This window comes from Callithrix jacchus, chromosome 14 (genome assembly GCF_049354715.1).
Source record: "Callithrix jacchus isolate 240 chromosome 14, calJac240_pri, whole genome shotgun sequence".
Taxonomy (NCBI): Eukaryota; Metazoa; Chordata; class Mammalia; order Primates; family Cebidae; genus Callithrix; species Callithrix jacchus.
Window position 1 is genome coordinate 108,100,661 of NC_133515.1, and position 13,989 is coordinate 108,114,649.

The following is a 13,989-nucleotide window of genomic DNA, read 5'->3' on the forward strand; positions in this document are numbered from 1 at the left end:
ATCATGGAACTGATACTCAGGAAAATTAAATGTCTTGACAAGTCTAGTAAATGTTAGAGCAGAAACTCCAACCCTGGCCTTCTGAATGAAAGCTGTAATTTCATTCAAACTATCTCCTTATATCCATTCGTTTATCTAAAAACATTTCTTAAGGCTCTATAACATTCTAGGCACTCTGCCAGGCATGAAGATACATAGGAGAGTCAAATTCAACCTTGGAGCGTAATTTCTTTGAGAACCCAGACATTAAAAACAAAACTGAACAAAATAGTACATTTATAGAAGCTGCAAGGCACCTTTGCAGTAAGTGCTACGAGGTCACAAATGAAAAGTAAAGGGCATAATTATGGCCACAGAGGACCAAGAATTCAAAGGAGCTTTGAAAGTTCACCAACATGGATTTGAGGACCAACATTCTAGGAAGAGACAACAATATGACCACTCTTAATGATTATGGTGTTTGAAGAAAATGAGTGTGAAAGGCTGTGTCTACAGCAGAGAGAACCCAAGCCATCAGGGTAGTGGATGCTGAGAGCAACACTGAGCTTGCCATGGGCCTTGACAATGATGCTCCTAAGTAGGAGAGTTAGGTGGGGAGTTAAATCACCAAAACTGCACTTTAAAATAAAAGCAGGAGTTTTCAGTGGGGTGAGCAGAGGCAGTGAGTTGAATTATAATCATCACAGTGAAAAATGACAGGAATTTGGGTTAAGTCACACTGAGAATGGGAAGTCAGGTTCTCACTTGAGCAATCAGCTTTGGGGGGCTAAGCCAATGTAACGAGGAGGAAAGAAGTGAGATTCAACATAGTGCACACTGTATGATTCCATTTATATAAAGAACAGGACAGGCAAAATGAATCTGTGAGTTAGAAGTCCAGCAAGTGCCTACCTTTGAGGACCAGGGAAGTGGCTAGAGTGCAGCATGAACTTTTGGGGGCTGGGGATGCTTTCTCTCTGGATATGCAGGCTACTTACCTCGCTGTGATTGCTTTGTGAAATTCATCAAGATGTACGCCCTGAATATGTGTAATCTGATGCATGCATGCTATGCTTTCATTAAAAAGTTAAACAAGCTAGAGATGCTGCTGAAGGTCCTAGCTGAGAAGGTACTCGATGAAACACAGAAAAACAAGGACGGGAGGAAGAAGAGATCTGGAGTGGAAGATGTTGCATTTGAAGGTCACGTACTGAGTTATCTCCGAGACGCTGCAAGTTATTAATGTGGTGATGCTCAGTAAGCATTCCTTAGAGCTAAGTCTTTGACATATTTGTTAAAACAATTTTAAGATTTCCTATTAAAAGAACATATACAAACTCAAATATAAGGTTCAACTATTGCTATTTTTATGTCAAAGTTTTTGTTTTTGTTTCCAACTTTCCTAATTACTAATAACTGCTTCTGAAAGACCCAAATTTGTTAGTGTTGTGGGTGAACTCAGAAAGTGATGGAGTCTTCCCAAACTGCCTCTTTCCAAACACTGAGTGTGACAGGGACCTGCCCTTTGCATAGACCTCTGCTTGCTTCCAAGAGATAGGAAGGACAGGTTTGCTCCACCAATCCCCCACTCCGGGCCAACTCTGTGATTTAGGAAGGACCCGCTCCAAAATTCACTGAATTATTTTCTCACAGGACAGCATACTGCTGTTGTCAATGGCAAATGGTGAGCTTGAGTTCTGGAGAAGCTCTCCAGCTTGGGTGCCCCCAGTACCTCCTCACCTTACCCCACTGTCTGGTGGTTGAGAATCCTGATTTCTGCCTGGGACCAGGGACTCACCGGCTTCCTTGAGCAAGAGCAGTCCTCTCTTTGCTTCCTCAAGGGGCAGCACAAAGGACGTTTTGGCCGTGTGGAAACAGAAGCCACATCTGTAGTTGCACTGGCGAGTGAAGTGGTAGTTGACGCTGGTAGGGGTGGTGGGCAGAGGGGGGTCCTCTTCTTCCTCTTCGGTCTTGTCTGGCTCTCTTGGGACCAGCTGCTTCTTTGTCCTCTTGGTCCCTGGCAGCCAGAATGTTGCCCTCAACCAACAGGACAGCAGGACCAGGCTCCTCCACAGAGAGTTCAAAGGGAGGCTAAACACACTCAGTAGCTTCCCAGCAAAAGCAGCAGGCGTGAGCACCCACATGGTGGCAGATGCCTGGAGCAGAGTGGTCCCTGCATGCCGGGGACTTGCTTTATATAGGGGTGGAAATCAGCAGTCTCTGAGCAACCTGTCATCGGGGAGCAGGACACACCTACTTCGACTAACACTCAGCTGAGTTAGTTTCGATTTTGCCATGTGTGAAAGTGAAAGTTGAAACAGGGCCAAGACTGAAGAGTAGAGATGGGGACCGGTATTGCTTTCTCTACTCACAGCTGCCTCAGTCCACTAGTATTATGACAGTCTCTCTAGCTTGATGTAGTTACAGATGAGGACAGCAATCTCTATGAATATCTAACTCTCTGTCCAACAGAGAGACACAGGTGCACTGATCAACGGGCTTTGTACTTGTTGCATTATTTTCTCTTGACATAGCCAAGTAACAGCTTTTGCTCCATCATGGGTGGGCCCTCAGAAAAAGTTTCTTTTTTTTTTTTTTCTCAAGATATAGTCTTGCTCTGTCGCCCAGGCTGGAGTGCAATGGCATGATCTTGGCTCACTGCAACCTCTGCCTCCTGGGTTCAAGCAATTCTCCCACTAGCGAAATTTCCCACTCAGCCTCACCTCCTGAGTAGCTGGGATTACAGGTGTGTGCCACCACCCCCACCTAATTTTTTGTATTTTTTTTTTTTAGTAGAGTTGGGGTTTCACCATGTTGGCCAGGCTGGTCTTGAACTCCTGAGATTGTGATCTGCCCGGCTTGGCCTCCCAAGTGCTGGGATTACAGGCATGAGCCACGGCACCTGGTTGGAGTTTCTTTTTAAAGCCAGATAATAAACAGACTGATTGGCTGGTGGAGGATGAGTCCATGATCACTCACCTCAAGACCCTTTTCAGATGTCAGTGAAAAGGCATGGAACCAAACTGAAGTTAGGTCTTTACTTCATTAGCTATTCAGCCTCATTTATGCAAGGTGACAGTGTTAAATTTTAGATATTTACATACTCCTGTATTTCAATATCACTTTTGATAGATGCTTTTAGTTAGAGGAAATCCAATGCTTTTCTAAGATGCTTCCTAATTGGTGAGAATTACTGTGGCTCATCATTTATGTATCTTTACCATTTTCTTGAAAACCTTGTTTACCTTTTTACTGAAACCTTCCTTTTAGTGCTGTTTCATAAGAATTGTGTGTAAACATGTAATCTTGTGCTTTCGTGACACCTGTAGAAAGTTGGAAGAGTCCCAGTAGCTGAACTGCTACAGCCACAATGCGGCTGGGTGACTTTGAATAAGCGACTTTATGTTTCTGGATTTCCATTTCTTCATCAGCAAAACCATATATCTCATGCGATTTTTGTGCAGAGTGAAAATGCTTATTTTTGTGAAGAACTCACCAAACAGTGTCTGGCAAACTTTAAGTGTTCAGCTATTCTAACCCTAATTTGTTATTCTGATAGTGTCCTATTCTGAATAGAAACAGATTATTCTTGTTATTCGGATACTATCATATTCTGAATAGAAAATAAATGACTTATTTTACTTCAAAGAAAACATTAAGCATATTTAATTTAACATCTGCAAAACTGCATGCTTAATGATTACCAAATATGCAACGGTAGGTATGTCTCAGGTCCTTGAAATCTCAGCCCAGAGTTTCTTAAACTCTCATACCATGGTCTTACCCAATTGAAAAATCCTTTTTCCTAGGTCATGATCATATGCTTATGAAGAAGTGAGAACTAAGTCAGTTTATATTTCAAATCAATGTTAGGTAGCACAGAGGGTCCCCCCCACAGGCTTTCTGAAGCAAAATATTGTAAGGGTTGAATCCTACCTGGTTCAACCAGGCAGGTTCCTACCTGCCAATATTGTATAATTTTGGATAAATGTCTTTACTCACTTGATCTTGCAAGTACATCTGGAAAATACAGACAAGAATCTCTAACTTACACTAGCCCTGATAAAGAATAAGTAATATAAAGCATAGTAAGCAGCCTCATATGAGAAATATCTCGCAGGACTACATTATTGTGTGTCAGGCATTGTCTTATACTTTACATGTACTACCTTAGTTTACAGAGGACGAAACTTACATCACACAGGAGAAAAGATTGGCGCTGGGATTTAAGCACTTGCAACACTGCTCAGTCACTGCTTATTATCATCACACGATTTTATTATTGCTTCCTAGATCTATACTATTTCGTTCAGTTTTTTAAAATTCACTTATTATTTCATTCATTCATTATTTATTTATTCAGACATGCTTTCTTTACTTCTTTTCTTCCCTTCCTTCCACATATTTATTGAGAGTCTCCTATGTATCAGATAAAAGCAATAAATATAACCAAAATATAGAGGAAATAAGTAAGTCAAAGTCCCTGCTGCCACTGAGGTCATAATATTCAACAGTTATGCTGGTATTCTTTTAACATATGCTTTTTCCTTCATTGGTTCTCTTCCCCCTCCCCCCCCATCTAAGTGGAGCATTCAGGAGTGGTAGACTTTCTTTGAAACATATTGAATGATACAAGGGAGATGACTTCATGCCACAAGTACAGATTTTATAACCATAAATGCCAACCGAGGGCCTCCACAGACAACTGAAACCTACACATTTGTTCTTCAGACTGTGAATAAAAGTTCTTTAAAAACCAATTAGGAGGAAAGAGACTTTATTCCAATGAACAGTTTGCAAACTGGGGAGACACAGCCTTTGATATAAAATGAAGGTGCCTTCCAGAGAATAAAGGGAAGATCGCAGCTTTATAGCGAAATTTCCCAGGCAGGTAGGTTTATGTTTATGTTAACAAGTTGTTTAGTTCTGATTGCTCAATGCAGCTGAGTTCTGATTGGCCAACACAGACATATCCTCATTGCTGGATACAGCCCAGCCCTGACTGGTTGATTCAGGTGAGGTCTGAATACTCCAAAGTTCAAAGGTGCAGGTTTTGGGGGAATTTGGAGTCCATGTGTGACCTCTAGTCAGCAAAGAGCTACTTGGCTCTATTGTAAATATCAGCTCAGTTAGTCACTCAGATTCATTTTGAAGAAATGGTTCATTCTGGTTCACATTTGTTCACATTTCCCCCATCTGGATGAAAACCTTTAGGCAGATAGTGTTGATGATAGGTTAGGCTGGTTTTGGTCTGTCATGGTGCTAGATTGGTTGGCTGTCTTCTCTGGGTGTATCTAGTCCTGCACCGGGACCCTAGTGGCAGGGCACTGGCCAACTGAGCAACTACAGCCATTTACTTATGAGAGGCATACACGTACCTGTTAAATTTGAATCAAACTCTTTTGGGTTAAGTTGGTTCTCCTTTCTGGCTGGAGCAATTTTCAAGTCTCAAGGGTTAGGTCAGCACAATCCTAATGGGGATCTATTGCAGGCAGGGAAATAGGCTGGGAAAATCTTAAAGAGGAGCCAAATACTTAGCTCAAACATGAGGAGTATCAAGACTTGTAGGGTGGCACGCAGAAGGAACCCTACTACAGGGGAATCGAGGTGGAAATATCTGGAAATCAGAAACTCAACCTGGTAAGTCCAGTCAGGAGTCTTTTTGAAGTTCTTTTTTTCCTCCGGAGATTTGGCTAGCCTTAAGATCTTAGATGTTTCCAATTCAACCTGCCTGGAAGTGTTTGCCCTGCAGAAAGTGGTAGCAACAGCACAAACTTCACTCCGTGTAGGAATGAGATCGTCTAAAGCAATGTGTTTGTCTAGGGCTACATGAGCAAGGGAGTCTATGGACCTCTGCTGCACCCTAATAGCTTGGGTGGTGGAGCAGGCAATTCTTTGAACAGTTCAGGAAGGTTTTCTGATCATTTATTAATTCGGAGCAGAATCTAGTTTAAATTGGGATCCAAGAAACCTTCCTAATCTAGCTCCTTCACTAGGGTTAACCCTTCTAGATGAATTATAGCCTTGAGAGTATCCACAACTATTATCTTTATAATCTGAGGGGTTATCATGAGTGTTGGATTGTAGCTCTTAGAGACCAGGGTAGGTAGTGTTGGTGGAGCTAACTGAATAGATGGGAATTTGGATAAAAGGTATTTCTGTGGCAAAATATCTTGGTGAGGATAACTCAAGCATCATTTCTTCTTTCTAGGATAATAAAATATGGGCCTGGCATGTTTCTAAGAACTTCTGTCCTAGGAAGTATGTGAAAGCCCAAAGGAAAAACAACTGCCACTGAAGGGTCCTCGTTGGAAAATAACAGAAAGAGTAGGAAGCATCATAGGTGGGCTGGCCGCCCCGACCATCAGGATGAATTCAGAACTCCAAGGAGGCTCCATGAAAAGCATGCTGTGGTCAAGGACAGACAGAGTCGCTGCAGTGTTGACCAGAGCTCTGATGAGTTTTTTCCATCTTAATACCTGATTCCCCTAGTTGAGTAATTTGAGTAGGGGAAATGTCTCAAGAGGCTCTATGGTTTTGCTTGAGGGAAAAGGGCTGGGAAACTTTATCAGGATTTAATTGCAGCCAGATGTTATAGGAAATCAGGAGCACTCAGGATCCAGTCCCATCTACAGGTAGAAAACCAGTGCTTGAAATCAGTGCACAGGTCTTTAACCTATTAATAGGTGCACTTTAGTTTTCCTTAAGAACATGACTTTTTCTCTCCACATTAATCATACAGAAACTTTCAGGTTTTAGAACCTCTAGAGACCAGGAAGCCAAATGAAGGTAGAATTTAGATTTTACTTACCTTAGGGTCTTAAGGTCCTTGGGCCTACTGGGAAGTGACAAGTTTTATGCATTCACTCTAAAGCTTGGAACTCTTGAAGCCAGGCATTTTATGAACCTTCTTAAATATGACTTTTCAGCCAAAGCCTAGTAATATAATCAGTATTTCCAACAGTATCCTGCTTATAAAAGAGAGCAGATTTTTTACTGAACTTACAGAAATAAAATAAGAATGCTGACAAATAGTGTCATTCTAGAGGATTCAAGTGGGGGGAAAGGCAAATGCTTCCACTCGTGTTCACAAAAGTATTCTTCACCAAATTATTGCAAACTATAGCTTATGAAAGGAAATGTCCTTGAATCTGAAAAACAAAACATTTAAGTGGAGAACCAACATTTTAAATAAAAATCATAAAATTATCCTCATCAATTATTTAATTTCAAGTAATTAATTTTGATTTTCTTAATCTTAATTAGTAATTTTGGGCTATAGCTGATTGCAAATGCTACTAGAAAAGAATGTAAAACAGTAATTATGGATGTGAAAAATCTAGAACAGCCATGATCAAAACTCTGATGAGAGTTTACAAGGAAATTGTAAGAAAGAATGTAGAAATAATTGCAAGTAAATATAGGTATTTCTGTGCATACGACCATTTAACACAATTATCATACTCACGACTGATAATACCTATTATTATATATTAGTCAATTCTTTCATTGCTATAAAGAATGGGTCATTTATAAGGAAAAGAGGTTTAATTGGCTCACGGTTATGCAGGCTGTACAGGAAGCATGATGCTGGCATCTGCTTGGCTTCTGGGGAGGCCTCAGGAAACTTAAAAGCATCATAGAAGGCAAAGTGGGAGAAGATGTCTCACACGGCCAGAGCAGGAGCAAGAGAGAAAGATGTTGGGGCAGAGGAGCTGCCACACACTTTTAAACAATGAGATCTCACAAGAACTCAGTATCCCGCGGACAGTACCAAGTGGTTGGTAGCAAGCCATTCATGAGGACCTGCTCCCACGATCCAGTCACTTCCCACCAGGCTGCATCAGCAACCCTGAGCTTTACAATTTCAACATGAGATCTGGGTGGAGACACAGATCTAAAGCATATCTATGGCATTTAGGAATTTTCAGAATCTCATGCAATTTGGAACACACATCAGTAAAATATTTATAGAACTATAACTTAAAATAAGTTAAATACCATTTCTTATTTGATATGTGTCCCATATGATTTGCCAAATAAGCCTAATCATTTAATATCTCTACAAGATCAAAAAGACTTAATTTAGGATTTTGATGCTGGGGAAACCTGCCAAAGATGTCTAAAGGTTCCAAAGACTTGATGAACCAGAACCATACGTCACTGCTAAATAAAAAGAGTGATAATTAGAAGACTGCAAAAAGAATACAGATTTACATGGATGTGATAATCCTAACCTTTTAAAAGTCCAGTTTCCCTAAGTAATCAAATGCCTGATAAAAACGTGAAGCAAACACTGACTCTTTCCTAGTTTACTGGGCCAGTTACCTAATAGGTAAAGGGGAAACAAACCTTCTTTAGTGTGATTGCTTCTCCTTACTGAAAGCCTATTTGCATAACCTGGAAGTTAAACCTGATGCAAAGAGTATTTGAATTTAATCAGGCACAGAAGAATGTATCCAGGACTCTAAGCATATTCTATTGTATACATATAGAGAAATGTAAACAAGAAAACTAGCACCTTGAACAGGGAAGTCCTTGGTTCTTAGGAACAGCATAGGAAGCTTCCCGGTTACATGGAACAATTCAGACACATCAAGAAAAGCCAAGAGTGTAAAAATCAAGCTCTAGTGAAGAAAATCTTTGGTTTTCTAGACCTTCAAGATAAACATTTTAGCATTAGGCCATGACAGCAGTGTTACAGCCAGAGAAAGAGCTACAGGAGGTGTCAAAAAGGTTGAAGGAGATTTGTGGCCAAGCAAAAGAATTTACCTTTTCCAGGACCAAGAGAAGGAGAGCTGCATTTACAACCTGAAACCAGGAAAATGATATAGATCTCAGGAGAAAATGTGCCAGAAACAGAAACTGCTTGTAGTTTAGAGGATGACTATTAAGGGAACAGATTTGCAAATCAAAAATGAAAACCTCTTGTAATTTTACTAAGAGCAAATCAGTATTTCAAAATCTTAACACAGGGGACCAAATTTTAATCTTCTCTATCAGTATATTTTTAATATCAAAGTGTAATCCCTAGAAAGACTCATACACAATTTCTTTTCAATTGTAGCCACCCTGATTGAACAGAAAATTGCTTTGATAAGCTTTCTTTTCATGCAGCTTGATTTGCTTAGACCTTTGATGACATGCTTAGACTTTCTGCTGTTCCAGACTTCCGCTTTCCTAAATAACCAGTCATTTTTTGTAAGATAAAAATTTACCACACAAGTTTCTTTCTCATTTCTCTTTTCTTTTCAACCTTCCTTATCAAAAATACATTATATCCTCCTCATACATTTGCAGACAGAATGCCCTCTGCTCTACTAGCTTAATCACACACATTAATGATAATACTATTTCTTAGCAACCCTAATTTTCAATGAAGAATCTAGAAAGTAAGCAATTTTTAACCATCAATGCCATGCCAACAATCCAATAATACACATTTTACAATTTCAAGAGATATAGGCTTTCTAACACAAGACTTTTTAATATGGAACAGCACATTTTTACTAAGAGATCCAAATAACTCTTGTTCTTCTGAATTAAGAAGCCAAAAGTATGTAAACCTAAACTCATATTTAGCAATAATGTCTTAGCATTATCTTATTTCTAAATGATCTAGATAGGTAATTAACATTAATCATTTAATCTATCTTAGAAAAATTCTAGAGCTGTAGTCAGTAAAAAGACTTGGAAAACCCTTCCTAAGTAAACATATTACAAAACATAACCATTACCAAAAGTTCATTTAAAAACTTTTATCCCATCCACTCCTACTCCATCTTTTCATTTTTAATAATTATATCTGGAAAATGTCATGATACTTCAGACAAATCTAGCATAATCTCAAGCTGTTTTCTATCAACGAACTTTATATTACTGCATGCCAGGCAAGTATAGTGAAAGAAAAAAACCTAATGTTAAATATATGCATATTTTCTGATAACTTAAAGACACAGCCATTCTCCTCAAACAGACAATATTAGACTAGTCTTATTCACCTAAAAATACTAAGTCATATGAACTTGAAAAGCATTTTGACTTACTTGCTTAATTTATGAGTACCCATTTTTAGAAGCCAATCTGGTACCGTAGACAATATTCTAGCAGACATATATATACACACATACACACAAAAATATAGGTAGGCACAAATAATGATCTTATAGCTTTAATTTTAAAACTTGAGCCATGAGTCAGGTAAAATCCCTTTGCTTAGAAGAGAGATTCAAACACTGGGAAGAACTGAAAACATGGCCTACTCATTGCACTGACCTCACAAACTTGTTCTTTGCGATGCCCTTACCATGGGCATCCCCACTAAACCTTACAGACTGGCAGAGCCTGACCGAGAAGGCCCTTCCTAAACCCCGAGCCAACAGGGAAAGTACCCTCCAGGGTCTGGATGGAGGGAACTGTCTGGAAAGGCTCCCTCCTCAACCTGGGGTCAAGAAGACATGTCCCTTTTGCAGTCTAGATGGAGAGACTGGCTGAGAGCGCCCCCTTACCCAAGCCCACGGCTAAAAGAAGTTTCTCTTTGGGGGCCCAATAGATGGGACCTATGAGGGAAATTACAAAGTCTCCGAGACCTTATCCAAAGCATGGAAGGTATGAATTCAGGAAGACTTAACTGAAGAGCTCCCCACCTTCTTTCCCCCCACCTCATGGGCTCAAAGTTATCATCATGTTTTTGGGTCTGTGTATTTACACACATAAAATGGAATCTCAAAATACTCTAAAATAACTGAGTATTGTTCCTTGAAATTATTTATTTAAGACAACCGAGCTCAAGGGCCTCTTGGAGGCACAAATGAGTTGGTTAAAGACTGCTCTGGGAAAAAAAATCAGGATTCTTTTCAAATTACACTTTTGACCCTCTAAATGTAAACAAATGTTCTCTGAAAAGGAATCTGGAAGGGAGAGATTTTGTTCCAGTGAACAATTTGCATCAGCCTTCAGTGTGAAACAAAGGTGCTTTCCAGAGAACAAAAGGAAGTCTAGGGTTTTATAGCTAAGTCCCACCTAGGGTCCCAATCAGGTACATTTATGCAAATGAAGGATTGAAACTCACTTGGTCCTGACTGGGTGACACAGCTGCATATTGATTGGTTGATACAACTGAGCTCTGATTAATCAATACCATTTGAGTTTTGATTGATTGATTTAGGTGAACTCTCAAAGTCCCAAAGTTAGAAAGGGTGGGCTTTCCAGGAAGTCACAGTACTTGTGTGATCTCTGGTCAGCAAATGGCTGCTTGGCTTTATTTTAAATTCAGGCCTATTTTAAATTAGCCACTTGGGTTCCATCTTGAAGGATTGACCCTTTCCATTTCACATTTGCTCATGTCACAATAGGCCTGCTGTGGTTGTAATTTCCAGTTCCCTTATGACCAATGACATTAAGTATCTTCTGTTAGTCATTTGAATATTTTGTGTGTGTGATGTGCTTGTTCCAATCCTTTGCTTATTAGGTTTCCTGCATTTTATCATTAATTTGTAGAAATCCATTGCATATTGTATACTTTGTTGGTTACATGTTGGTTGCAAACATCTTTGTCTTTGTCTTTCCCCTTCACTCATTCATGGCCCAAAGTTGTAATTGTATTTGTGTGTCTGTGTATTTACATACATGAAATGGAATATCAACATGCTCTGAAATAAGAGTAAGTACCAATCTTGGAAATTTTTATTTTTTTTCTTTTCATGAGCATGTGTGTGTGTGTGTGTGCGCGCGTGTGTGTGCGCATGCGTGTGTGCGTGCGTGTGCGCGTGAGTGTGTGCGCGTGTGCGTGCGCGTGTGTGCGTGCGTGTGTGTGCGCGTGCGTGTGTGTGTGTGAGTGTGTGCGTGTACATCTGAAGACCACCTTCATGCTTGATGATTCACAAACAGGACACATAAGACTCAGGAGCATGTTATACTCCCATCTGGGCTTTATTCCTCTAACAGGTTGTAGAGCAAGAGCAACAGGAAAAAAGGGTAAGTCAAGCAGTCTGGAGAGGGTAGTCATAAGCTTTTGAGTCCTTCATCACCTGGGTTGCACAGGGTATGCTCTCTCCAGTGGTGAACTACCAGGACATGTTTGAAACCACTGGCCAGGAAAAGCCTGTTTGAGTCTCAGGGTCTGCCACTATATGAAGGGCTAGACATGTAGGCACATCCTGCCACGTGTCCAGTTATGGTAACCAAATTTCAGGACCCCAACAATGAGTGAGGTGCATATCGTCAATCTTGACGTTTGCACAAAATAATCACAAGTTGGCATGTCATGGACTATTGCTCCAGGTGTCCACGACAGAATCACCAACCATGAATATAAAAAGCCTTTGGAGGGTCAGCTTTCCAAGGTCTGGCCAAAGAGCAATCATGGTTTCAGGCTCCTATGGAGATATGCAAGGGGTGAGCAGCTGGACCTGTCATGGTAACTCTTCCCTAAAAGGTAGCTGTATCAACAGCATTTCTTAGTGAGAAAACCAACTCCATGAGACAGTAGAATACTCTTCAAATTGTAAACCCACAAATGTGCTAGGATAAATTTTTATTTGAAAAAGAAAGCGAAGGCTTATGTAGGAGAGGGCTTAACTCTTCCTTGATAAATAAGTGATCTCTGAGACTTGCTCAGTGCTTTTTCGCCCTTTCATTAACTTCTTGCCCAGGATTTGGGTTACACAGTCATAGAGTCATCACTCCATCCTTGGCTCATTTTATTAATTCTTGTTTTTTGAGCTCATCGTTTATTTTGTAATATTCACTTTTATGAATGTGGAATTGTTTGTAATATTCTCCTTTGGGTATCCTTTTCAACTTGTGGTTCTACTGTCTCATTTCTTCCTATTCTGATTTGCATTTTCTTTCTTTCTTTTATGAATTGAGTACTCATATCAGTTCAAACGTGTTTTTGAAAACTAAGCTGTTTTTCTAAATGTTATTTCTTTCTTTTTATTATTTATTAATTGCTGTTTATTTGGTTAATTCTCCCTTTCTGTTTTTTTTTTTCCTTAGGAACAGAATGGCTGGAAAAGTTTCATTTTTTTTGTTTATAAATTCTGAAGATTACGTTTTTTCCTATAATACAGCTGTGCTAGTCATTCACTTAAAGACACCTCTGTGAAGTATCTTCCTAGCTTGCAGCTTCTCCCCTTCCCACCTGCAAGAGTGGGCTGCTACAGGCAAGGTGAGTCAATATAAACCTCCAGCTGTGGCCGCCGGAGTCTCTGTCCTACAAATTTGAAGGGGCTCGAAAATCTAACAAAAATTTTTCTTTATGAATGAAGATATTATATCTTCAACACTTTTATAATATTGACTGGGCCCAGATACTGCAGTGTTATTAACTTTACATCCTTTGTAGGGCAAAGGTAGGTGAAAAATAGAGGAAAACTTTTAAAAAATAGGATGGTTCATTTAGCAAACTGCGTGTCATGTTTTCTGTCAGTTGGAGGCTCAGGGAAAAGTCAGGAATAAGCTAGACTTCCTACTTATCCTCAAGGCACACAGTGGCGGGAAACAGACTGGTAAGTGACTGTAGAGAGTCAAAGTCCGAGGATATGAATAGCCCTGGTGAGGCATGCAGGATATGTGGGGTTATAGGCCATAGCATGTTCCCCAAAATTTATATGTTACAGCCCTAGCTCCCAGTTCCTCATAGTAGGACTGTATTTCAAAATAAGGATTTCAATGGGTGATTACATTAAAACCAGAACAATATGGTGGGACCTAATTCAATCTGACTGGTGTCCTTCCCAGATGAGGAAAGTCAGACTTTCAAGGAGACGCCAAGGATGCAAGCACAGAGGAAAGACCGTGCGACAACACAGGGAGAAGGTGGCCTCAAGAAAAACAAACCCTGCTGGCACTCTGATCTCCAACTTCTCTGGTCTCCTGAACTTCAAGAAAATACATTTTCTGTTGTTTAGGCTGCCCAGTCCGTGGTATTTTGTGATGGCAGCCAGGATAGAGTAATACATCCAGAGAGGTGGATGGCATAGGGAAAAGGCCAAGCAGGCTTGAAGA

At 40.1% G+C, this 13,989-nt stretch overlaps 1 protein-coding gene across 2 annotated transcripts in view; it reads right to left on the bottom strand.

The window, feature by feature from the left end:
• RSAD2 (radical S-adenosyl methionine domain containing 2) overlaps positions 1-13,989 on the bottom strand; it is a 38,789-nt gene that overhangs the window by 23,548 nt on the left and 1,252 nt on the right. Inside the window, exon 1 of one of the 2 annotated variants that reach the window (XM_002758049.6) lies at positions 1,778-2,243. The exons of the other annotated variant lie outside the window; for it this stretch is intronic. Within the exon in view, the coding sequence (XP_002758095.3) occupies positions 1,778-2,123 (346 nt within the window). The 5' untranslated portion in view covers positions 2,124-2,243. Of the gene's footprint in view, positions 1-1,777; positions 2,244-13,989 lie in introns of those variants that run through there. 2 annotated transcript variants of the gene reach the window in all.